The 24658-nt window shown below is 52.1% G+C and overlaps 9 protein-coding genes across 9 annotated transcripts; 7 read left to right on the top strand and 2 right to left on the bottom strand.

The window, feature by feature from the left end:
* Nucleotides 1-40: 40 nt before the first annotated feature.
* On the top strand, nt 41-551 carry Triagg1_7742 (uncharacterized protein; the record flags this gene model as incomplete). Its single annotated transcript, XM_062902511.1, has 2 exons — nt 41-211; nt 291-551. 2 exons carry the CDS (start codon nt 41-43, stop codon nt 549-551), a joined length of 432 nt encoding a protein of 143 aa, XP_062753328.1.
* A 980-nt stretch (nt 552-1531) lies between these two features.
* Nucleotides 1532-2433, top strand: Triagg1_7741 (uncharacterized protein; the record flags this gene model as incomplete). Its single annotated transcript, XM_062902510.1, has 2 exons — nt 1532-1582; nt 1627-2433. The coding sequence occupies 2 exons, from the start codon at nt 1532-1534 to the stop codon at nt 2431-2433; spliced, it is 858 nt and encodes a 285-aa protein (XP_062753327.1).
* A 2856-nt stretch (nt 2434-5289) lies between these two features.
* Nucleotides 5290-5949, top strand: Triagg1_7740 (uncharacterized protein; the record flags this gene model as incomplete). Its single annotated transcript, XM_062902509.1, has 1 exon — nt 5290-5949. One exon carries the CDS (start codon nt 5290-5292, stop codon nt 5947-5949), a length of 660 nt encoding a protein of 219 aa, XP_062753326.1.
* A 1168-nt stretch (nt 5950-7117) lies between these two features.
* On the top strand, nt 7118-13658 carry Triagg1_7739 (uncharacterized protein; the record flags this gene model as incomplete). The annotated part of the gene is made up of 4 exons (XM_062902508.1): nt 7118-8233; nt 8299-8345; nt 8868-9320; nt 9380-13658. 4 exons carry the CDS (start codon nt 7118-7120, stop codon nt 13656-13658), a joined length of 5895 nt encoding a protein of 1964 aa, XP_062753325.1.
* Nucleotides 13659-13948: 290 nt separating this feature from the next.
* On the bottom strand, nt 13949-15186 carry Triagg1_7738 (uncharacterized protein; the record flags this gene model as incomplete). Its single annotated transcript, XM_062902507.1, has 2 exons — nt 13949-14889; nt 14949-15186. 2 exons carry the CDS (start codon nt 15184-15186, stop codon nt 13949-13951), a joined length of 1179 nt encoding a protein of 392 aa, XP_062753324.1.
* Nucleotides 15187-17435: 2249 nt separating this feature from the next.
* Nucleotides 17436-18104, top strand: Triagg1_7737 (uncharacterized protein; the record flags this gene model as incomplete). Its single annotated transcript, XM_062902505.1, has 1 exon — nt 17436-18104. The coding sequence occupies one exon, from the start codon at nt 17436-17438 to the stop codon at nt 18102-18104; it is 669 nt and encodes a 222-aa protein (XP_062753323.1).
* Nucleotides 18105-18889: 785 nt separating this feature from the next.
* Triagg1_7736 (uncharacterized protein) lies at nt 18890-20298 on the top strand (the record flags this gene model as incomplete). The annotated part of the gene is made up of 2 exons (XM_062902504.1): nt 18890-19033; nt 19108-20298. 2 exons carry the CDS (start codon nt 18890-18892, stop codon nt 20296-20298), a joined length of 1335 nt encoding a protein of 444 aa, XP_062753322.1.
* A 470-nt stretch (nt 20299-20768) lies between these two features.
* On the top strand, nt 20769-22706 carry Triagg1_7735 (uncharacterized protein; the record flags this gene model as incomplete). The annotated part of the gene is made up of 4 exons (XM_062902503.1): nt 20769-21551; nt 21612-21878; nt 21950-22049; nt 22120-22706. 4 exons carry the CDS (start codon nt 20769-20771, stop codon nt 22704-22706), a joined length of 1737 nt encoding a protein of 578 aa, XP_062753321.1.
* A 186-nt stretch (nt 22707-22892) lies between these two features.
* Nucleotides 22893-24067, bottom strand: Triagg1_7734 (uncharacterized protein; the record flags this gene model as incomplete). Its single annotated transcript, XM_062902502.1, has 5 exons — nt 22893-23086; nt 23162-23254; nt 23313-23490; nt 23552-23836; nt 23900-24067. The coding sequence occupies 5 exons, from the start codon at nt 24065-24067 to the stop codon at nt 22893-22895; spliced, it is 918 nt and encodes a 305-aa protein (XP_062753320.1).
* Nucleotides 24068-24658: the final 591 nt, after the last annotated feature.

The raw sequence follows: 24658 nt of genomic DNA, 5'->3' as shown, positions 1-24658 counted from the left end.
ACTCAATTCTCCTCTACAATTTATATATTCATCCACCAACATGAGCGACAACAAGAGTGCTTCTATCCCCCTTGGTGGTGTATGGAGAGCTACCGTTTCGGCAAGAAGAAAGGAAGGCTTGACGAAGGAAGAATTCTCTCGTCGATTTGGTCTTCACGGAAAATTGGCCGGGCCAGTTGTGTTGAAGCATAACGGCATCTCCTACCTACAGGTATGCATGATCGAGGATGAGATGGCCGTTAGGCCATGTAAGAGAAATTGTGTTGGTTGACTTTAGGAAATCAATAAAGCATCACCTGGCGGACACTTTGGCAACCAAGTTTAAGGAAGAGCTCGGTCCCCAGCTCGCACCGCACTTTCCCATTGCTGAGATTGATGGCATCACCACTCTCATATTCCCAACTGCCAAAGACCTGGCTGCATTCTTTGCCGATCCTGCTCACAGTGAGACTTTGAATCCCGATGTAGCGGAGTTTGCAGATGTCACGTCGGTGCAGTTTTCTGTAGGAGACGAATTGGTTGTGGTTGAAGGTGGCAAACTGTTGCTTTGAGTGGTTCTGACCACTCATCAGATGCTAGCAATGATTGTCCAGACATGATATATGGATACATAGAGCGTCAATAGTGCTACTTTGTGATTTATTTAACTTGCTGTTTCTCAAAAAAAGAGAATTTTGTGTCCCTTTGTGCCGTCATGAATTATCCGTAATGTGGTTATGCTCGAGAACTCCAAGCACGCAAAATGAACATCCAATACTTGAAATACATGATTTCTTTAGTGGCGCAAGTCGAAGGGCGTCTACAAACCTACGGTAGTAATCCACTACAGTATGGCATTGCACTAAGAACTCTGCTTATTGGGTCCGTCATTGTCATACAGAAAACGGAGTTAGAGACATATTGCGAGTGTTCTATTTCCGCCTTAGTCAGGATAAAAAGACAACTCACGCGGAGTTTGAATTAACAAAGACACAGAGATGACACAACAGCTCGCTGTTAACAAAGATGGCGCATTGCTATATAATCAATACTGTAACTTTAATTCAAGGTTTAAAACGTTATGCCTTGCTATTGTAACTACGAGTACAGCCAACATGGCCGAAATTCTTGCTTTTGTATCATTGGACCGGAACCGGCGGCAGCGGGTCTCGGCTTTCATCCTCACTTTCTCACCAGAGACTCATGGGAAGCCGACTCTGTCGGTAGTCCTGACTCGGAAATAGACAAGTTGGTGGATTAGTAACCGAACAACTACAAGTACGAATACACTGTCAGAGGCCCCGCTATTTCTTCATACAGCCGTCAGAATCTCGCTGTCAGAAAGCTCCCATAGAGGCTGCTGCAACAAGTTGACTGGTTTTCCTCGATCCGGCAATTGGGCTTTGCTTCCGACTCATACCGCATTTCCAAATTAGGGTATCCTGCGAGAACAAAAAAAAGGGAGCCAGAAAAGAGCTTAGCTTGCCAACAATGCGAGACACTTGGAGACCTTTTTTGCTGGGGCCACAGGATGACTGGTCTAAAGTGACCAATGGTGAAGACCGAAAGAGAATCCAGAATCGACTCTCACAAAGAGCCAGAAGTGAGTGTTTCACAACTGATAAGCTACTATCATGCAGGAAATAGATGATGAACCGGAAGATTGACCTCGATAATTTTTCACAAGGAGCCCAGCTGAAGGCCAAGCGTTCACCGCCCAGAACTAGCTCTGTAAGATCCGTGGAGGATGTTACAGCCGAATCTTCTTCACCCCATACAGCAACTTCGTCTAGTAGCGTGCCGTCGCTGGTCGACGACTTGAATACCGAATCGCTTTTATCATCACCAGACGGCGATAACGCCGCATATCCTCCGGCAGCAACAACAGAGGCCGGTACTGACAAAGACATACCCACTCCGCCTCGGCCAACAGAAGTCTTAGTCACAGCATCGCGTCATTCAGTGCCTCATCCGGAAACCCTACTCCCTAACTTGAACGAAGAGTGTATTTTCCTAACATCAAACAACATTATTTCTGCTTGTACAGCGAACGCAACTCTTCTTCAAATTTCTTGCGCCTCAACGCACCCTCGGACTTTTCACATAACCGACTCCAAAGCGCCTGCATCGCTTGAACCTACGTTGTTACAGAAAACTATTCCTCACCCTCCGGTAATAGACATCATACCATTCCCCGGAGTTCGCAACCGACTTATTCGCTCCCTTGACGTCATTGACCTGATTAAACTGTCGCAAGATTTGGTTGACGGTGCTTTCCGGGTTTGGGGTAACGCGGCGTGGGACGGTACGGGGTGGGAGGTTACTGAGGCGTTTGCCAGGAGGTGGTGGTTCCTTATGGATGAACAATTAATCGGTGTGACGAATTTCTGGAGGAGGCAAAGACTGGAAGGCCAATTGATCCTGAAGAATGATGAAGTGTCTGTCGAGACGTAGAATAGTGCCAGGTAAAGAGACGGTGTAGTTCCAGTGGTATAGGATGTTTTTCGTAACCACACGCCTCTGTTTCTGCCAAGACCGTTTCAGGGACGGTCCGATCTTTGCTAGAAACACAAGAAAGTGGGTTGGTGATGGGAAGATCGAGCGCTACTATGGTTGGTTTCGCATTTTCGGGACCGCTCAACTAGTTAGGGCCCCCTTTCACCCTTTAATACAGATTCTTTTTTATCCCAGTGACCAGGTTCGATTATAGGTATAATAAACCATAACCGTATTACGACATGAGATAGTTGCCGAGTTCACATCTTGCTGGGGATCAGACGCCTTGGAGGTTATGACTGCGGCTCATACTGCACCCGTGGAGCCCCGAGATCGCAACAAGGGCAATTCACGGAAAGATGTTGACGAGGCCTAAGATCTGCGACTAGTTGTAGATGGCAGCAGTTCGAAACGGACCGAGCAATGTCCAGGCGATCGTTAGATAGCTTCCTGGGGTAGGGAGTAGATGCGATGCTAGCTTTGGAAAGCATGGACCTCCCTGTTCATATTGAAATCGGCCACGAGATCTGAGATCGATTGTTAGATCCAACACCAGTTTAGATCCAAGACAAGGCAATACCGGTACTGGGGGGTAAGGCAATCTGTCGGACTAGCCGAGATCATCGACACAGAACCCCGTGCCTCCCAAAGGCACTAATTTCGACATCATTTGAATAATTCAACTACAAGAGAAGCTCAAGTCCCTTTAGGATCAATAGACGGGCACTGTTCTCAGATAATTGCCACGTCGGTGATTGCGAACTACGGTAGCAACCCACTTCCAAGAGCACACTAAGCATCGAGAAGATGGATCGTCAAGATTTCGCAACAGCAGGAGAAATTTCTTCGACCGATGACTAAGGAGGGCGTGTAGTCGGTGCCCGAATGCAACCTGACCCCCTTTCCCCTAGCTGTCGGGTAAAGAACCCCCTTAATCGCGCAGTTGGACATTCTTCGGGCTCCACGATCGTGATCAAGTAGAAGCAGTGGACTTACCCCAGTTTTGACCGGGTATTGGCCCGGTATTGCTTGCATGGACTCCACAAAACGCAGTCCACTTGAGACGTCGAGATGATTCAGTTCAGCTGTGATTTGCCGTCCCCCCTCGGTTGCGTGAAATCTCTGAACATGGACCGTTTCGAAAATTCTTTAAAAAGAGGCACCAGAGTTTTAGGGCCTTTTTGCGAAATAGCCGATGGACACTTCTTCGATTGTCCAGCAGGGTCCACATAAACTCTTGATATGTTGGTTGTTTCCGAGCAATTGATTCATAAGAATTCTTCTGGAAGGGCCATTGCCAAGCACCGTGCTGGGATACTGTCCAATGCTGAGGAGGCTGTTGACTTTCGGAGTTAAAATCCAAGGTGGGAAAATGCGAATAGAAATTTTCAAGCGTTCGGAGAACCGCAATTGCCTCCTTGGGAGAGGCAACGGACATGGTAATAACAATACCTACTGTATGGATCCTCCGAAGCCCAGTCCGCTTATCCACCTCTTCTCGAAGCCGCAAGAAACGTGACGCGGCGTTATCCCTTGCTTTTTGACATTCGGAAGTTGCCTTGAAAAGTTCCTTTGTTCCCAATTGTTTTGGGCTGTCGCATGGTGGCGCAACTTACTCGGCGTGGTGGCGCTTTACATCGACGCCTCGCCCACTTTTGTCGTTAGACGGCGACCAGCCGGTTCAGATTGTTCATTGACCAAACGTCCTGGAAAAATCTCATCATATTCCGTTTCGGTTTAGTTCCCCGAGTGTAATGCCTTTTCAGAAGCTGAGGTACTTTGCGTAGGTTGATGGATGGGAAGCAGGATGTCGACGAGTCACGCGACCACTTACAGACGGGGCAGTAATTGCATCGCGATCTTGGTTCGACTTGGTTGCTGCTGGGATGTCTAGTGTAGATGTTATATAGCATCTCCAAATAAGACTTGGACACTTTGCTGTACTTGCTTGTCTCGTAACCGTGGCCACTATTATCTCCTATTCTCTGCGTGGTGAAGCCATGGCTATCACCCGTTTAGGCGTCTACACCCGAGCCGACTTCGGACAACAAGAGCAGGCGTTTGACTTTTGACAGAATCCATCAAGAGCCACTATTCACATGTAGCCGACCATTCAAACCGAGAGTTGAACACAGATGACCGAAACAATAAAGGTGGAACCACGTGGAAGCCCTCGAGGCTAGGCCGCGTACCTGCTTCCCCCCCCTGGTGGCAGCCGCTGTCAGATTTGGGGGGACAGAACGTGTGTCGATTCGGGTTCCTGAGTCCAAACTGTCTTCAGTTTAGGTGCGTCATTTAAAATATGGATCCCTTTTTACCCATAATGGAAGTCTGTTGCCCACAAGCACTAAAGCTGTCGGTTGCCACACCGAGTCACCGTGAATGTTCCGAGAGAACGGGACGACTCGATTCAGACACTGTGATGGAGATGGAACAAACCAACTCGACCCGCAACCCGCGCGGCTCTCAAGCGTACCGTCGGTCCGTATGGAATCGTAGTCGTAGCTTCGATGGGCATGAAAATCTCTGAAAGCTGCGGGGGAAAATGGGTCGTCCCATAGAGTCGAGATGGATATAAATATGGCCGTTGATCCCTCCCTCAAGGACACAACTCTTGACTTCATTCTACAACACAAACAATCATTTCAATACCCCTTTCAGCTTCGATTCATTCCTTCACATTGAAGCCCTTGTGTGTCATTCCTTTTGCACACATATCCAACTACTACAACTTTTCGGTTCGACAACCACTTGATTACACTCCCTCTTTACTACAAAGCATTTAACTTGCTTCCCACTTCCAACCTTGAGAAAATGTTCACCACCATCGCTGCTCTCCTCGCTGCCTCTGCTGCTTCCGTCTCGGCCGTTGCCGTCCCTCGCGGCAACAGTGGAAGCGCCAGCGTCACCCCCCACGCGCAATACTCCTCCTCCATCGGTGTCCCGGGCTGCCTGATCAACACCAACCGCGTTGCCTACTGGCCCATGGGCGTTGGCTGCGACAACATCTGCGTCAAGGTCACCAACGGCGACCGCAGCCTCAAGCTCCTCAAGATTGACCAGTCCGGCGGCGCCTACGACATCTCATACGATGCCTGGAACTACCTTGGCTTCGGCGAGGGTGCCGAGCAGGACCCCCACATGGGCGGCGGCATCGCCATGAACTACGAGTTTGTCGATGCCAGCGAGTGCGCCGATCTGATGCACGGCGGCAAGCTCCCCCTCTCTGCCTCCAACAGCATGAACTACGTCGCCAGCTGCCTGAGCGAGCCCAACAGCTGGGTCAACAAGAACCACCAGCTCGTCAACATTGCTGATCCTCTGTGCAAGTGGGGATACGACGAGACCTGCTCTCTGGATCTCAACAAGAGCAACCAGCCCTCATGCCCTCACACCCTGGGTGCCCAGGTTGCTTACTCTGGCAAGGGCGTCACCAACATTGCTTACGGCACCGGCAAGACTGAGGCTGCTTAAGTTGTGTGAACATTGTTTTCGGTTCTATACGTCTAGATATGTCATTAGATCAATAGAAGAAGTTGCTTTAGAATGATACAAGTACATACAATAAAAAAGTCCATGATGAATCTGGCAATGACCTACAAGGAACTCTCTTCTCTCATCGTCCCATTACATGATTGACGCTCTTTGGACACAATTGACTTGTTACTCAGTAATGACCACCTCAGCGTGGCTTGTGAAGCTGAGGCCTATCAAGACTTGGATTGGCTGGGGAAAAGCCATCAGTCAGTCAAAGCTGGATGACGTCTTTGGCTGACAATGAGGATTCGGCGCTCGGAGTGGTCGGATAAGATAGAGAGCGAGTTGTAGTCGGTATGCGCATATATCCTGACTTGCTCCATATTCTGTTTACAGTCATGATTACGCGGGCATGTAACAAACGGACAGATGGCGTTAAAGAGACAGAGATGGAGCGAGTCTGTGGGTAAAAGTGAGGCCGAATCGAATGGATGGATCGCTTGGATGGAGCAGAGAGAATATGTTGACACCAAGCAGTGAATGGGGAAGCCCGTCGCGGATTATTCTATCCATCAATGGTACCTCGGCTGATCAAGCATATGCTCCCACAAGCAAGTACCCCCAAAGCCATCACCGGTTCGTGTGTTGCTGCAGATGCACCGCAGACGTCAATTCCTGCAAAGAGAGATTGCCTGCGCGAGACGCTGCAAAGACCCGCTGCATGTCCGTTGCATTGAACCCTTCTCTCGGCTTCTACGACTCCAATTCCCCAGTTTCTCTTTTCCCGCGCCAAAAAGTGCGTCACAAGCAGCGAATTCCCGAGCCTGCGCACTCCGAGCGACCGACCCCACCGCTTTGCTTTGGCTAGCCCGGCTCTTAGTCATTTGTGCGAGACCGTCGCCCGGAAATTGATAATCAGCATCAAACAATCCCGCGCGCTTGTTTTTTGCGAATAGAGGCATTGGCCAGAATAAGACGGTACGTGCGGCGCTGCAAACCCGAGCAGCCGTTTCTCTTCCTTCCTCTCTCTCTCTCTCTCTCTCTCTCTCCATTCGCGCTGTCTGTTTCTATTCTTGTTCCTCCTTTCCCTCTTCGTTCTGCTGCAATCAATCCGCTGGAATCCGGTCGAGTCAGTCAATCAGACATCAAGCATCCCGCTAATATAATGCCCTCAGCTCTCGACACACAGGCCGTGCGCCCCATTCACTACACAATGACGTCGGATGCGAGATCAGCCGCTGCCGACAGCACTCAGCTGCCCTCCTTCTACTCTCCCCGAACCGCTGCAGTCGACACTCCCCAGAGCCGCGATGGCCAGCCAATCGACCATCTGTCGCTGTCGTCCAGCCATGTCGACTCCCCCAAGACTCAGCCGCCCCCGCCGTCTCTCCTCTCACCGGCCTTCACTCCGCCGGCCACCCCGGGAAACCAGACGCCCACAACCGCCGGCCTGCGAGGAATCCCGGTCGACAGCTCGATCGCAACGGGGGGATGTGGTAGCAAGAAGCCGAGACTGCTAGAGACGTTACCCGAGGTACAATGCGTTGTCCGGGCCCGCATCCCCACCGTCAACGGAACCGAGATGTTCCTCCATCTGTACACCAACAATGTCGACAACAAGGAGCATTTGGCCATTGTGTTTGGCAACCACATCCGGAGCGAGTCCCTGGACGCCCCCCGCGAGGGCGAGACCGAGCTGGACCGCATGATTCGGGGTGCCTACACAGGCCGGCTGTACCCCGGCCGGACCACCAGCGGCATGGGCGGCCCTTCATCGGAGACGGAATCTCAGCAAGGGAGGACGCCTAACCAAGATATACCTTTGGTGCGAATACACTCGGAATGCTATACCGGAGAGACTGCGTGGTCTGCGCGGTGTGACTGCGGCGAACAGCTCGACGAGGCTGCACGACTTATGGCGTTGCCGGGCAATAAAGCGGGCGGCATCATCGTCTATCTGCGACAGGAGGGACGTGGTATTGGTCTTGGCGAGAAACTCAAGGCCTATAACCTGCAAGACCTGGGATCCGATACCGTCGAGGCGAATCTGCTGCTGCGACACCCCGCTGATGCTCGAAGCTACGGCTTGGCCACCGCCATGCTCAGGGATCTGGGCCAGAAAGACGTGCGTCTGTTGACCAACAACCCGGACAAGATCCGTGCCATTGAGGGACCCAACCGGGAGGTTGTCGTAAAGGAGAGAGTGGCCATGGTGCCACTATCATGGAAAGGCAAGGGCGGCTTCCGAAGCCAGGAAGTCGAGGGCTACCTGAAGACAAAGGTAAGAGACGAACGATTCTTGGTTGTTTTTTTGGACGAGCCTGTTTACTGACAATTGCTGTCTAGATCGAGAAGATGGGCCACATGCTAGACATGGGAGGGCTTTCCCAGTAGTGTGAGCATTACCAATGAGGGAGAGGACGATGTGTACTATTTTTCGTTTCGATTTTCGGGCATTGGGGAGCATAAATGGAGTTTATTGTTTTTCATTTTCCGGTTCCAAATGGAAATCATGATTGTTATTTGTCGGTTGACCTTTTGTTTTGGGGGTCATGTATATACCAGTTGGATTGAATACTAGTAGGCTGGAGGGAAGCCAGCCAGCCAGCCGAGCCGCAAACCTACATAATTTGCCAGCCAGCGATGCCGAGCGCACAAAATGATGATTTTAGAAGATTAAAAAAAAAAATAGTAAATAAATCAATAAATAAAAATCCACATTCAATACAAACGAATCCAGCAAAATGAAACATGTAGATCCGTCGGTGCCTCGAGTCCAGCTGAAAGTCAATGCCGGGTCCCACCGCTGGCGGCTCCACTGAAATTTCAGCAGGACGAGGCAGCAGAGCAGCTGATGGGCGTCTCTACAGCGCGTCAAGGCTGCAGCTCCAGAGGCGCATTTTTCTCTGAATCAGCTGGAAGCTCTGGGGCAGCAGAGAGCATTTGAACCTTGAAACCTCCACTGAATCATCTCCAAATCTCCGCCGTCGCTCGAATCTCTCCAACGCTTTGAACAACGTCTCCTCGCCTCTCCGACTCTTCTGCCTCTTCCAAACAGCCCAAACCCGTCATGCCGCTGCATTGACGTCAACATCGCCGCCGAACATGCAGTCTCAGGACATCCGCCTTCGGCTGGTGATCCGCCGCCACGGTCTCCCAGAGGTCAAGCTGTTGTGGCCGTGTTCCTGCTCCGAGGACCTCACCATTGCAAGAGTTCTGGAGCAGGTCAACGACGTCGTGCCTCTCGAGAGCGGCGAATGGGGTCTTGAAGACTACGCCGTGGAGCTTGCCGATGAAAAGGGCGAACCCTTTGAGTGTCTGCATTTCCAGCAAGTTGGTCGCATCCTAAAAGACGAAGACCAAGTCCTGTGAGAGATTTCCCCCTTGTTTCTTCTCTCTCTGTCGTATCTGACCTTGCTTTTGATAGTATTCGATCGCTCCTCACCGAAGACTTGAAAAGACGGCGGCTCAGCGGGCGGCATCAAATCTCCGACGACGGAAGGCATTTGGTCGACGGCCTCCCTTTCGGCAGGGCTTGGCGGCGGCCTCCTCACGACCGTCCTCACATCGAATTACCCCCACGGAAACGTATTCGGGTCTTTTCCGGGGATGACGACGAGGAAGAGGAGATTGCGCCAGGCCGGCCGCCCCCGTTCTATTCGATCCCCAAGATGCCGCGCGTCATCGGCCTGGAGCAGGACCAGTATTACGATGACGACGATGAAGATGATGAAGATGATGAAGATGATGACGAAGATTTGCACGACTATGGAGATTTTCATAATGACTCGAGTTCGGTGCCAAGCAGCTCCTCTGACGAAATACCCCGTGTTGAAGATCTGTTAGAAGAGAGTGACGTGGATGATTATAGCGACGGAGAGGGAGACGAAGAGGATCTCCAAAGAGAACTGCAATTGCTGAGAGAGGAAGCTGGCGTCGACATCCACAGCCTTCAAGCAGATGACTCCGATTCTCCTCAATGCGAAGAGGGAGATGATGAAACAGACGACCTACGTGACGCATTCGACATAGGTCGACGCCTTGATCCATCGAGGAGAGTTCGTCCTTTGGGCATGGCAGCCCAGTCAGCCGCACCAACCGCGAAAGATTACACCAACGTACCTGTGGAAATCCTCATGACCGTATTTCAGACAGCCTTCCCCGAGTTGAACGCAGATATCAGGGTAATTCTCAACCGAACGAACAAGGATTTGAGAAAGGCGTACCTATCGCTTAGCATGCTTCGCGAACCCCTTTGCACCTTTGACCAAATGATGGACGATTCTTATTTTCATCTCGCTCCATTCGCACGTCACGATGGGAGTGGTAGCGTCGCCAGGCCGGTTGAACAGGGGAAATTGCCCTCCTTTGACAATCTCAGGGGGGTAGCCAAAAAGCCACTCATTCAAGAAGTCGACGATTCGGAAGATTCTACAACAAACGGTGTTCCGATCCCTCCCCCAAAAATGAGGCAGAGTTGGTTTATCAAGGACGACTCAGATCTTGACGATGCAGAAGCGGCAGAGGATTCCAACAGCGATTCCGAAAGTGATTCAGAGAGCGACTCGTCAAGCGGCTCTGGCGATGATTCTCTAGACAACGAATCGTCAGGCGAGGAAGAAAACGGCCAGGCCACCAACCATCCGGCGATAAACTCTGCCAGTGATGAATCAAGCGGTGCCTCGTCAAACGAAAGCTCTGATGACGACAGCGACGGCAGTAGCATCGATGCAGGGCAAAATACTCAGACTGGCCACAAGGATCAGGCCGAAAGTTCGTCCGATGTGAGTAGCAGCGAGGCTAGTTTATCGAATTCATCTGAGCCTGAATCCGAGTCTGAGTCCGAGTCAGAATCTGAGTCGGAATCTGAATCTGAACCTGAACCTGAATCCGAAGTGGAAGAAATCTCATCCAAACAACCTGTGCCGGTACCAACTCAACAGCGTTATGCCGCCATTGCATCTCAACCCCACGTTCAGACACCTGCCAAAGCGCAGGTCGAAGGCCTTACGCGAACGCAAAAGCGAAATGCTAGAAGGAGACGCCTCAAGGCTTCGAAAGGGCTAGATCCTGAGTCACCCAAGTTGGCAAACAGCGCTGGAGAGGACGCCGTGAGCGAAGATTTCTTGGCGCGAAAGAAAGCCCTCCTGGCTGCCATTCTTGATGAAACTCACGAGGGTGACGATGCACACAGCGAAGCGGGGATGGAAGATGCTCCTTCTCTGGATGCGGCGCCGGAAGAAGATTCGCGAGGGAGGAACGCGAATGTCCCGAATGCAGAGGAGACAGAGGTGCCGGAGCCCAAAGATGAGCCAGCAAAGCGTCACGCTCGTGTGGATATGGGCGCAGGTCGGCGACTTGTGTTTGGTGCCCTGGGCTTGAAGGCCCCAGCAAACAAAGCAGACGAGCAGAAAATTCGCGACAGTCTGATGAAAGATGTCCGACCTCTTGTCAACCCACGAGTGCAGGACGCCGGTGCAGACGATAACAATGACCAGCCGCAGGACGACAACGAGGACGAAGATCCAGATGCGTGGAGGGAAAAGATCATCTACAAAGCCGTGGAGTGCTGCCATGAGAACATGACACTCAGCGAGCCTCCATTTCCCTTTGTCCAGCGTTGGGATCCCCAACAGAACTATGGTGCCATGAAAAAACGGAAGCGCGCGTCAGAAAACTACCAAGCTGACACATCCTACGATGACTCGACATATTACTACGACGATGAAGCTGAGCAAGAGTATGTGGCAGAGACCAGGAAGAAGAGCAAAAAGAAGAAGGGAAAGTCTGCGAGCTTGCAGCATGGCAGCGTAAACCAAGATGAGCAAGACGTGGTACTCGACTATGACGAAGCACCCGCCAAGAGCAGCCAATTCACAGATGTGGACGATCTTCCGTCTTTACCCAAAGACGTCAAGGCGCTGCCTCTTCTAGAACCTGCGTCCGCCAAGCATGGCATGGTCATTACGTGGAATCAACTGGTCATGTCAAAAGCTACGAATTGGCAACCCGAGATGTTGCCCGTTACCGGCTTGATAGCCCCTGGAGGCGACGACGGTGCCGTTCACGTCATTCTGGCAAGGCGAGACCGCGAAGACAACGAAAAGACGTACGACGAGATCACTGGAGAGCGAGTATACGGCAAATTCGAGGTTCCCGACGAGCTGGAAGAGGATGGTGAAGAAGAGGACACAGGGTTCAGGTCACTACAGTGGGCAGAGATGATTGAGCCTCGCATTCTGCAACAAGCACCCGCCAGCGAAGGGGCTCAAACATCCACGGATGCTGTAGCAGCGGCTCCAGAAGAGCAGATGCCGTCGGCCCACGACAAGGTAAGCGAATTCCAGTCGGGACAAGATTCCTTGGAGAGCGGATTCAGCACGGGACGGGTGCGAGCTGCCATTGAAGATGATTTGATGCACGATTCTCTTGGCACACAAGCCAACCTAGAGACGGCTTCAATACAGTCTGGTCAACGACTGCCGAGGCTGGACCTTTCCATGTCCGAAGTGCAAATATCCACTGCCAGCAACAGCTTCGAGCACATTGGCCACCACCACCCCAAAGCAGTAGACGCTCAATCGGAGCACGTGCTGACCGCCGCCGCCAACCCCCCAAATGCATACTCTCCAAAGCTGAATCGTTGGGTAGAGCGTGGAGACGAGACAGCTGCTGACCAAGAGGCAGAACTAGGACCTAGCCTAGCGGATGCCGCGGCAGAAGATGTTTCGAATTCTGGCACGCTCGCATCGAAGAAGACAGAGTCGTCTGAAGATAATGGAGGAGGGGTAGAGGAGGAGAGAGAGGAACAAGGACAAGATTCGACGGACGGGGACAATGGTGCGTCGATAGCGAGCGACTCAAACTTGGTCATTGCCTCTTCGCAGTTCAGCATCCCGAGTGGGCGACAACCACGAACGAGCTATTCCCTTGCAGAGGGCGCGCACGACACGATTATCCCCGAAACATTACCACAACTACGCGAGACCACACCGATAGAGAGCCACTCGAAATCCCAGAGCACACCATCCAGCCCCTCGAGCAGCAGCCCGTTTCCATCACTAGAGCAGATATTCATGTCAGCTCAGGCGACACAAAGTTCCGGGAGAAAGAGAGAGACACCTTCGGTATCAGCAAGCCAATCTATGCCCGCACGGGACGTGGAATACGAAGAAGCGATGCGCAAGCTTGACGAGGGACATGAATCGGATGCCCTACCCGCAAAGGAAGAGCCAGAGGAAGAAGCAGTAGTGGGGGGAAAACTATTTCCTAACGCGACTCAACCACCGTTATCCGCGCACCTTTTGAATCAAGACCTTCCCGCACCCCGGATTTCCCTTTCTCAATCTGACAAGGCCAAGGAGGGCAAATCACAGTTTACTATTCCGGCTGGAAGTCAGATTATTGTCTTGAGCTCCAGCCCAGCCTCGAGCAACGGTGTGCCTGATGAGAGCAATGAATCAGAGAGCGAGAAGGTGGACCCGGTGCGGAAGAGAGGCTTGCTGCCCACGGGCCCTGGATGGGTGAGGAAGGGTCCCCGACATGAGAGAGACGTGTCGGGTAAAACCACGACGAAGCCCGCGGTGGCGGCTCCATCTAGAGTCAGCCGGCGAAGGAGATTGAATAACGAGGCTCTTGCGATGGCGCCGCTTGTGAGCCCCGTGAGCAAGCATAAAGGGCGGAGAGGGAGAAGGAATGCTCCCTGAGGTGGCTTCATTATGTGACAATAAATGATACATGTAGTTGCTACTTGGGGTTTCACGAAGAGCCTGTCGGTGATGATACCATCTCTAGGTCAAACTGTGTATAAACAATAGCTAGAAAGATTAATATGAGAAAACATAGTTGTACCCCTCACCGTCTCCATACAGTAAGCAGCTCTAGTACGTTGCAGTTTTCGATATAACAAACAATTATACATCATGATTCAATAACTACCTCATTACAATATTTTAACTAGCAATATTAAAAAAAAAAAAAAAATCTCCAATCCATCTTAATAAGTAAGTATCGCCATGCCGTTAAAGTCGGCGGCAGCTCCGATAGAACTCGTGTTATACAGTTCAACAAGCTTAGGAATGCGCTTATCGCTTTCACTCAAGTCGAGGACCGAGACGGCAGAATTTCCCTTGCGAGTATAAAGATGGTTGCCCACAAAGGCGAAATCAAAGGAACCGCCCGATGCAGCGGGAAGCGGGATAACGTACTTGATCTTTTCGCTCGCGGCGTCCAGCACGGTGATGTCGGCAACTCCGCCGTCGCCCAGGAACACGAGGTCGTATTCGGGCACGTACTTGATCCAGCAAGTGGCCATCTGGCCGGCGACGTCGATGACACGGCTCACGCTGACTTTGTAATCATGTGCGATGTCGAGGAACGCGGCGCCAAAGGTGGTGTCTGCGATGACTGCGCGTCTGTCCGAGATGAAGGTCAGAGCAAAGTCGGCGTGCAACTGCGACGGCCGGGAAATAACGGGGTGGTCGCTTGGTACGCCGTTGATCAACGGGTAGACGTAGATGTAGCCCGGGGTTGTGTTGTTGTTGCTGCCGTCTCCCTTGACTGTGACGAAGATGGCGGTCTGGGAAGGGTTGAAGAGGATATCGGAGACGGTGCCCGCTGCTGCGGGAGGGGGCGTTGGCTGGTTGACTTTCAACGGCTTCAGCTTGCCCAGGGGCTCGAGACGGGCCTGTTTGGAGATGGAATAGCATTGCACGCCGGGGACGGCACCGCTGTTGGCCACACATGCAAGTCTATGCTTGGCTGAGAGCGCCACCGTGTTGGGATATTCGCCGCTGGTTGAGACGGGCTTTCCGGCCAACACAGGTCGCGAAGGGTCGTTTGCGGGGATTTCGAACAGCGAGACTGTGTTTGAACCGGAATTCAAAGTGAGCAGCCAAGGGTAATCCACAACGAGGGCGTCTTGAGAGTGCAATCCAGCTGATATCAGCGGTTAGCATTGGCCTTGTGTTCATCTCGGCTTCTATCCTGCTGCTTACCAGGAACAAGTTGACCATTCGCGCCGGCAATACCGAAGCCTCTGCCACCTGTAGATGTGTGGCGCGGTGCGGACAGCTTGCCATCGCGGCCAATGCTCAGTGAAACCACTGATGATCCCGTTGGGTTATCTTGAAGAAAGTATAGCTCGCCTTTGCTAGGATTCTGCGGCTTGGGGGCGGCACTGGCGAGATGCACTTCAAGGGCCAGGAGATGGAGAGATAGGGTGAAAAGCTTCATATTGATCTTTGATATAAATAGGGACAAGTATTAAAAATATCTTTCAAAGGTGGCTGGAAAGAACGAGGAGTTAGTTATAGAAGAGAGAAAAGGTCTGATGATGGCGATCTTTTGATTGAAATGATGTATACCAGTCGCACGTCTCTCATGTTCTTTTTATATGCCTTGATACCAACTGCCCAACTTTTTTGTACACACGTCTTCGATGCAATTGCCTATTGCAGCCAACAATCAGGGGAACTTTCGCCGTGATGGAATCATTGCTTCTCACTTGGGCAAGTAGTGGGATCCCTGCGGAGTTTCATGCACAGCATACACATCTCCGGCACATCGTAGCCGGGCTAGCGCTTACCAGGAGGAAGGTCAAGCTTCATAAAACAATGCTTGTTTCCCAAGGCGGCAACGAACGCCAGGGGTTCGTCTGGAATCGACCGCATCGCCGGCAACGACAATACGAGCGATGAAGGCATCGCCGTTGTAAATGGCTGCACGCTTTCCGCTTGATTGAGCCCCGAAGCGGTGGAAATCCACCCCGAGATACGCATAGTCGGGTTTTATAGGACGGCGGCGTAGGTCCAAGAAGGGTAATCGTCTTGGAATCTCGCATAGAACAAATGTTGCATCATGGTCCTTTTTCTCAAGGCGTCACCTGAGCTTCTTTGAGCAGGAGACTGTTTTGGTCTTAGTCTCACACAGTCTTGTTGTTCGAGAAGGGTCTTTGTATACAACAACATGGAGCTTATCAATCAATCATTGGAGTTGTTGACCACTATCCATTACGTTTCTGCTGTGATGTAGGAAAGCTGAACAATATGAATTTGTATTAACAAGCAGATATAGAGGGGAGACTCAATTGCGATTTCTCGTGTAAGTGGTCGTAACAGCTCTCAATGCTATATATAGTGTTAGGGAGAGCCTCGAGCATGCAACCCACCGAGTACATGTACATATTTCCCGCTTCATCATCTTGCAAGCAAACAAGCATTCTGGTGCAGCGTCACTTCTTGGCGGTACTACTCGCACTGCTTCCCAGGCAGCCAGGCAGCTGCAGCCATGTTTTGAGGCGGTTTGACGGCGGCGCGTTTCACCGCGTCGAGCATCACATGGCTGAGGTGTTGGTGGCATGATTGGCTGGGCTGGCCTTGATCTAGTTCAGTCAATGAGCTGGCGATGGTTGAACCCACTCACAGCTGGCGGGAAGGTGAGCCAAGCACCAAGTTCGAATAGCGAGTGGGCTGCGGAACAATTAAAGTGTCCGTGTATTGTATTACATCCATGTACTGTAGTGTGAGCACACCTGGAGCCAAGGAATTGGACAGGCAGGGCTGATGTGCGGGTGAGAGAGGGGGGGGGGAGGGTTGCATGGACGGGGGGGTTACAAGGGGACGATCGCCAGCCAACCATTTGAGGCTGAAGCGGTGCGTTTTGGGGATTTTGCATTTCGTCGGAGCAACAGACGCTGTTTTTTCGGTTGGTCGGTTGGTGATGGTAGGGGGATGCATTGGTGAGAGAGGATGCAGTTTTTTAAGTGCAGAGGATAGATACTGTGGTGCAGGAGATGGATTTACTTGGTTTGTCTAACAAAGGCAGCATCACAGTGACTGACTGCGGTGTTATATGTGGGATATATCAAGGGCGTTGATGAAGGACAGTGAAACAGTGACGAGAATGCTGTGTGTGGTGTGTTTTGTTTGACAACAAGAGGTCGTCAGCGCTCGTTCGTCGGGCACGAATGAATGACCGGATTGACTCATCCCACGTTGTTTGCTTCTTTCTTTTGTCTCTTCGATTTAAATCTCTCTTTTTTTTTTTTTTTTTTTTTTTTCAGATTTAAATTTCTCTCTTCTCTCAACTATTTTAAGCTTTTCCTTTTTGTGTATCTCGGGTCAGAGCACAACAAACTTTCTCACTCGTTGGGGGGGCGATATTGCGATTGTCACGATTCCCCGATTTAATCGTCTGCTCCGGCGCCTGATTTCCCATTGCGCTGCTCTGCTCTCTGCGCTGTGCAATTACATCAAGGCGGTGTTTCAGCTGAGCCAAGATCCGATCTCGAAGCAAATCAGCTTTTCCTTGTTTTTTTTATTTTTTATTTCTTCTCCCCTTTGCAGGATCCCTTTGCAGGGTTGAGACTCGCTGACGTCTACCATCTCCAATTGCCCCGAGCTCCAGAGTTTCCGCAGTGGGGCCGGCCCATCCCAGCTGGAGCTGCTCACAGGCGCTGTCATGCGACACTCGAGGCGCCAGTCATGGTCCTGTGCCCTGTTGTGCGTTTCTCTTCTCTTCTTCTTCAGCACTCTCACCGGCCCGGCCTTTGCGCTTCCAGCAACACATTCTGCCTCTATCATTACAGCATCTTCAGCACCTTCAGCGCCTTCAGCGCCTTCAGCGGTACAGACGCCGCCGCAACTCGCGCCCTCGCGGAACAGAAAAAGACCCTCTTCAGTCGCATCAGCATCAGCACCAGCGCCATCGCCGGGCCTCGGCAGCGAGACCCCACCAGCCACCGAAGGCGCCGCTCGAGCTCCAGGTGCATCGCCAGCGACCTCGACAGCGCCCGAGAGGCTCCCGAAGCGGTTTGTCCAGCTCATCGAGGCCGCCGGAGTACAGGGTTCCTCCTCCTCCTCCTCCTCCTCCTCCTCCTCCTCCTCCTCCTCCTCGGCGTCTTCCTCCCCTCCCCCCTACAAGCCCATCGTCACGCCGCCGCCGGACCAGGATTCCCAGCTGGCCAAGATGGGCTACAGCATGACGACCTTTTACACCTGCGACACCATCGGCGGCCAGGAACACTGCGGGTGGCACGTGCCGGTTCTCAAGGCGGATGCGCCGACGACGAGGACGGATGTTCGCGTGGTGCTGGCGGTGGTGAGCTGTTTGGCCGGGATACTGGCCTGGGGGTTGGTGTGAATGTGACGTGAATGAGGGAGAGAAGAAGAAGAGAGGATGATGGTTATTGACTTGGATCGTTCACGGCGGCGGGAATCGGGTATACACGCACACAACACACTACACAGACAAGACTTGGCTTACGAGAACAAGAACAACTGGTATCTGTATTTTTGTTTTGTTTTGTTTTAACCGGATGGACGGTAAACGGATCAAATGGCTTTGTTGCAAGAGATTGATTCCCCTTTGGGAGGCCATGGGCTGGGCTGGGCTTGTGCTTTATTTTAGGCTGTCGATGATATCATTGGCCGCGGATGGGTTCAATACTGTTGGTGTTACTGTTACTGTCATTGCTATGAGCTGGGCGTTTGGACACACGGATCATTATACCTCTGAGACTGGATTTGTGTCTTTTGTTTCTTTCTTGTTCTTTGTTATTCTCAAGGTACTCTCATGACTAGACTGATACAACATTGGCATCCAGCTTACACTGCATCATGAACCTTTGCCACTGGACCTTATAATACGAGCTCAACAAGGGCCGTACATGCTCAAGAATTAATGGAATGCAGTGCAACAGCAGATCCACAGCGGGGTTCCAACTTTCTGTTGGCGGGGCGGCGGGGTAACAACCGGCAATAGTGCAGTACAGGACAGTAGAAGCGCTGAAGAGAGTCGAGCTCTGCAAGATCCAAGCTCCCATCACAGCTCCATCATCACAAACGCCTTCCACATCCTTTCATCTCGTCTCCTTAATCAATTCCAGATACCCTCATTCATCCTCTTCGAAACAACAGCACCATCAGCATCAACGAAAATGCAGGTCCCTCTCATCCGTCTGCAGTGCGGCGTCAACTCGTACGAATGGGGCAAAAAGGGGAGCGAGTCCGCCGCCGCCAGATTCGCCGCTGCCACGCCCTCAGACAATCTGTCCATCCAGGCCGACAAGCCCTACGCCGAGGTATACATGCGGTTCTGATTAATCGTCCAACTCGTCTTCTCTTCTCCAACCGCTGACCCTTGGCTTCTTCGCAGCTGTGGATGGGCACTCACCCCTCCAACCCCTCCAAAGACCTCACCACCGGCCGAACCCTCCTCGATCTCTGCGCCGAGAACCAGCTCCTCCTCTCCCAGCCCGTCGCTTCCAGATATGGCTCCAAGCTGCCCTTCCTCTTCAAGGTCTTGTCCATCAACAAGGCCCTCTCCATCCAGGCCCATCCCAACAAGAAGCTCGCCGAGCAGCTCCACGCCCGGGACTCCAAAAACTACCCCGACGACAACCACAAGCCCGAGATGGCCATTGCAATCACCCCCTTTGAGGGACTCTGCGGATTTAGGCCTCTGGGAGAGATTGCCCACTTCCTGGAGACGGTGAAGCCGTTGAGGGCTCTGGTCGGAGAGAGCGAGGCGTCCCAGTTCGTGGAGGCTGCCAAGCAAGAGGGTGGCGACGAGGCGGCCAAGAAGAAGGCGCTGCAGGCGGCGTTTGGAGGATTGATGTCGTCCTCTCCCGAAGACATTGACAGAGAAACCGCCAGCCTCGTTGCGCTCGCCGAGTCTGGGGGCGCCGACTTCGCTGCCGGTGGTGTGTCATCCACAAAGGGCGCCGTCCTCGCCGAGCTTGTCACTCGCCTCAACGGCCAGTTTGGCTCCGACATTGGCATCTTCGTCCTCTTCTTCCTCAACTTTGTCACGCTACAACCCGGCGAGGCGCTGTTCCTCGTCGCCGACGACATCCACGCCTATGTCTCCGGTGACATTATCGAATGCATGGCAGCGTCCGACAATGTCGTCCGTGCTGGTCTTACACCCAAGTTCAAGGACGTACCCACCCTGGTCGACATGCTCACCTACAACTATGCGCCCATCGACGAGCAAAAGATGACTCCTACCGAATATCCCTATGCGACGCTGAACCGAACCGCCTACAGCTCCGGGTCTTCAGTCTTGCTGTACGATCCTCCGATTGAGGAGTTTAGCGTTGTGCGCAGTCTGCTTCGCGGAGAGGGAGCCAAGGCCACCTTCGACCCCTTGGAGGGCCCCAGCATCGTCATCTGCACCGGTGGCAAGGGCACAATCGCCGTGGGACCGACAAAACAGGAGATTCAGGAGGGTTACGTGTTTTTCGTCGGATCTACCGCGGAATTGGTGCTGGAATCCGCAGTCGGGCAGGACGAGGAGTTTACCACGTTCAAGGCGTTCTGCGAGATTGACGCATCCGGAAAGTAGACGCTGCAATAACCTCCTTTGAAGTCTTTTCCACATTATATCTAAAGATGAAACGAATTCATGAACAATTGGAAATTCTGGTAGGGCCATAATACAAAACAAGCTAGAATTGAACTTTGAACAACATTCAGTCAGCCAGAAACATGTCATGTTACATCTTGTCTTGCCGATGCCCACCACGTCACGTCATCGCCGCTGCTCCGAATCTCGCTCTCATGAAGCTCCATGTCACTCTCGAGTAGTCCAACATGTCTTTTCATTGGGTGATGCATTCAATCAATACCTTCACACCACTGCATCCAATGGCCTGACTCACAGTTGATCAACATCTCCCGATGTATACCGCATCTTCACGTGACGGCTGCCGGATGACTCATCCGCTGCCCCTCCAAGAAAACATATTCAAGAAACACCTACCCCACCACGGTCGTGATACCGTATCAACCTTTTTGACATCCGTAAATTCCAAAATGGCTGAAGAGACGAAACCCGCCGTTCCTCCAAGCGACAACGCCGCCGCCGATGCCGAGGCTGGTCCCTCAAAGAAGGCCGCCAAGAAGGCTGAGGCCAAGGCCAAGAAGGAGGCGCTGAAAGCCCAGCGAGCGGCCGAACGAATTGCAGTGGCTTCAACCTCCAACGAGCCCGAGGAAGACCCCGCCAAAGACTTCTACGGCCCCGCCACTCCGGCCCTGCTCAAGTCCTTCTCGGCCGATGCTGAGGACGTCACCCTTCGATCCATCAGCGAGTCCCATATCGGAAACAAGGTCGTCATCCGGGCGTGGCTGCAGAACACGCGCATGCAGGGCGCAAAGATGGCCTTTGTCGAGCTGCGCGAGGAGGGCAATTGGGCCATCCAGGGCATTGTCGCGGCCACGGGCGACGTCAAGGAGGGCGACTCGACCCCCGTCATCAGCAAGCGCATGGTCAAGTGGGCGGGGGCCGTCAACCCCGAGAGCTTTGTCACGGTCGAGGCGACGGTCGAGAAGCCCTTTGCTCCCGTCAAGAGCTGCCGCGTGTCCGACTTTGAGCTGCACATCTCCAAGATCTTTGTCATTTCTGCCGCCCCGGCTACCCTGGGCATGACCTTGGCCGCGGCGAACCGGGCCGTCACAAACTTTAGCGATGAGGAGGTCAAGCCCGAGGAGGGTGCCCAGGAGAAGGAGGCTGAGGGCGGCCCTCCGGCCGCTTCCATGCTGACTCACTTGGACAACATTGTCATGCACAAGCGATCGCCCGTCCAGCAGGCCATTGCCGTACGTTTTATATACAGACGGATCCGGGTGGTTTCAATGCGCGCTAACTGCAGGTTGTAGGATATTCGTGTCGAGGTCAAGCACTTGTTCCGTGATTACCTGAGGGAGCGCGGCTTCAAGGAGTTTGAGCCGCCCTGCCTCATCGGCGCTGCTTCCGAAGGTGGTGCCGGCGTTTTCGCCATGCCCTACTTCAACCAAAAGGCCTACCTTGCCCAGTCACCGCAGTTCTATAAGCAGTTTGAGATTGCTGGTGGCCGAAAGCGCGTCTTCAGCATTGGGCCCGTGTTCAGAGCCGAGAACTCCAACACCCCGAGACACATGACTGAGGTATGCCTGCTGTGTCCTCCTTGCTGTTTTCATCCTCTGTGATTTGCATGCCAACTCACTAATTTCCTCAGTTCACTGGTCTCGATTTGGAGATGGAGATTCGCAAGGACTACCACGAAGTCCTTTCCGTACTGGAAGGCGTGCTGTTGCACATTTTCCGTGGCATTGAGAGTATGTTTCTTTATCCCAGCCGTTGACTTGCTGCTCTCACCAACGTCATTGTACTGATCAATCACTATAGAGAACTGCGCTGCCGAAATCGAAGTCGTTCGTTCCGTCTATCCTTCCCCCGAGATTCTCCTCCCCGAGCCTGGAAAAGAACTGCGCTTGACATTCGCAGAGGCCCAGAAGCTGCTTCGTGAAGAGGGCCCCGAGGAATTTCGCAACGTCCGTGACGATGAGGATATGTCAACACCACAGGAGAAGGCATTGGGTGCTCTGATTCGCGAGAAATACAAGACCGACTTCTTCGCAGTCGACAAGTTCCCCGAATCCGCGAGACCCTTCTATGCCAAGGTTGACCCTGCTAGCGACCCCAAGGAACCCGTCACCAACGCGTTCGACATGTTCCTGCGTGGACAGGAGATCTTGTCTGGTGGTGAGCGTATTGCCGACCCCGATGAGCTTGAGGCTCGCATTCGCTACAAGGGAGTCGACCCCACCAGCGCCGGAATCAAGGAGTACATTGGAGTCTTCCGCGAGGCTGGTGTGCCTCCTCACGGTGGAGGTGGTATCGGTCTTGACCGTGTGGTTGCGTGGTATCTTGCCCTACCCAGCGTGCACTTGGCCGCCTATTACCCGAGAACACCCAAGAGACTATTGCCATAGATGTCTAGACAAAGATGGTACTGTAGAATTGTATGAAGTTGGTGTTTTGTGGCAGAGTAAAATACAAACGATGAATAGAAAGCTTTGAGTTGAATGACCAGAGAGCCTTGGCACGTTTGTATTTAAGTTCAGCTGATGTGAATGTGAGGCTATATGCGCAATGAACTGCAATTGTTTATTAGCCACCTATGATTTGAACTTGTGACCTCCTGGTCCCATGTCGCCCTTGAACGCCTGGCTTTTGAGTAGTCCTTCAGCAACTATCTCATCTTGATGCTTCTCCAGGTCAGTGACATCCCAGTTTGCAGCAATGAAGCGGTTCCTCAAGAAATCCGCTTTTGGCCCGCTGAGATGGATGGTAAGACTGCCGAAAAGCTCAACTGCAGCTTGCGAATAGCATCAGGACACACAATCAATACTACTGTCTTTGATGCTCCAAGGGCCATGGCTCATACCCGTGTCTTTAGCATAAATATGTAATTCAGGGCGTAGCACTTTGCTCAGCGCCATGCCTGGGTGCACATTGAAGACTCGCAGATTGTCGTATTCTGCCATTCAACGTATGAGCGTGCATCCATTTTCATTCCGAATCCGGATCAAACTTACCCTCGTGTAGTTGGCTGAGAATCATGTTGGTCGCCAGCTTCGATGATGTATATGAAGACTGTTGCGGACTCGCAAAATAGGACGCGGCAGTACCGGTTTGGATGAATGTCGCTTCGTTTTTGGCTGATGCGCGCGCAAGTTCTCGTGCAACTAGGAAAGTGCCCTTGACGTTGATATTCTCCAGAGGTTGTCAATTATATAAAACGATTGTAGTCTTCATCAGTGTTAAGGATACGAACAAAGCACTGCCACCACTCGTCGACAGGAGCATCGCCAATTAGTTCAAGAGGCCCAAGTACGCCAGCACAGTGAACAACCACGTCTATCTTGCCAAAAGCCTGGATTGCCCTTTGGAACAGATTGCGAACATCGGTTTCAGAAGACACGTCTGTTGCAATTGGTAAGAATTGCGTGGTCGAATCAGCTGTCTTTAGGCTTTCGACAACTTCATCAATGCTCTGCTGGGTTCTCGCTGCCAGTACTATAGCGGAGGCTTTTGCCGTTGCCCATTGCTTTGCCGCGCCCTGTTCCGGAACTCATTGTTACTACGGATGTTAACGATACGATTCATCGAAAAAAAAAGTTACTTTGCCAAATCCACTGCCCCCTCCAGTGATCAAGACTACTTTTCCGTGTGCAATTTGCTGAATGTCTTCATTTGATGGGCTGATGGTGGGGTATACATCTCGATGGATTGTAGGCGTGAACTGCAGTGCCTCTGTCCAGAAGTCGGGATGGTTAGCGTCTAGAGGCATGTTTCAATACGAGTCGATGAGTGTGTGTCGAATGAATATTCCATATTTGAACTACAGGATTCTTCCTCCCGGCTACCCGGACATATAAACGGTCGCTAATCGGACTTGGAGCTGACCGGAGTAGAGGGCGGAGACCCATCTCCGGTGACATCTCCGAAGAGTTGACTTGACCAGCAAGCCAGGCTGACACCTGAATGGTAATCAAAGGATGGAAAACGAACTCAGTCTCTTATCTTGGACAACTCAAAATGTCGAGACAATAAAGCCAGAATACTTATATACATCTAGGGTAGACATCTGAAATATGGAGCGCGGCGTGCTACTGCCTGGGTGCTGTTTTGTCGGAACAAATGAGATAGGCTAGAACGGGTGCGATACATCCTTTCGACATCATATATAAAAAATTTCAAATATCGAGCCTCACGTTGATGATCCGTGGTCCTTAGCAATGCTTCAAAGATGTAGCAGAGCGCTAAGCACATGTAATATGAAGCACCTGCTTCTAGAAAAACTAGCCGTGTGACCCTTAAAAAGGGTCTTTCACAAATGGAAGCCAAAGGGTCCGATGACGTCACTACTCCAGATGGCAAA

Source organism: Trichoderma aggressivum (assembly GCF_033847375.1).
Source record: "Trichoderma aggressivum f. europaeum strain CBS 100526 chromosome Unknown scaffold_035, whole genome shotgun sequence".
Classification (NCBI taxonomy): Eukaryota; Fungi; Ascomycota; class Sordariomycetes; order Hypocreales; family Hypocreaceae; genus Trichoderma; species Trichoderma aggressivum.
Note: the sequence above shows the minus strand (reverse complement) of the source record. Positions and strands in the feature narration are given on the sequence as shown.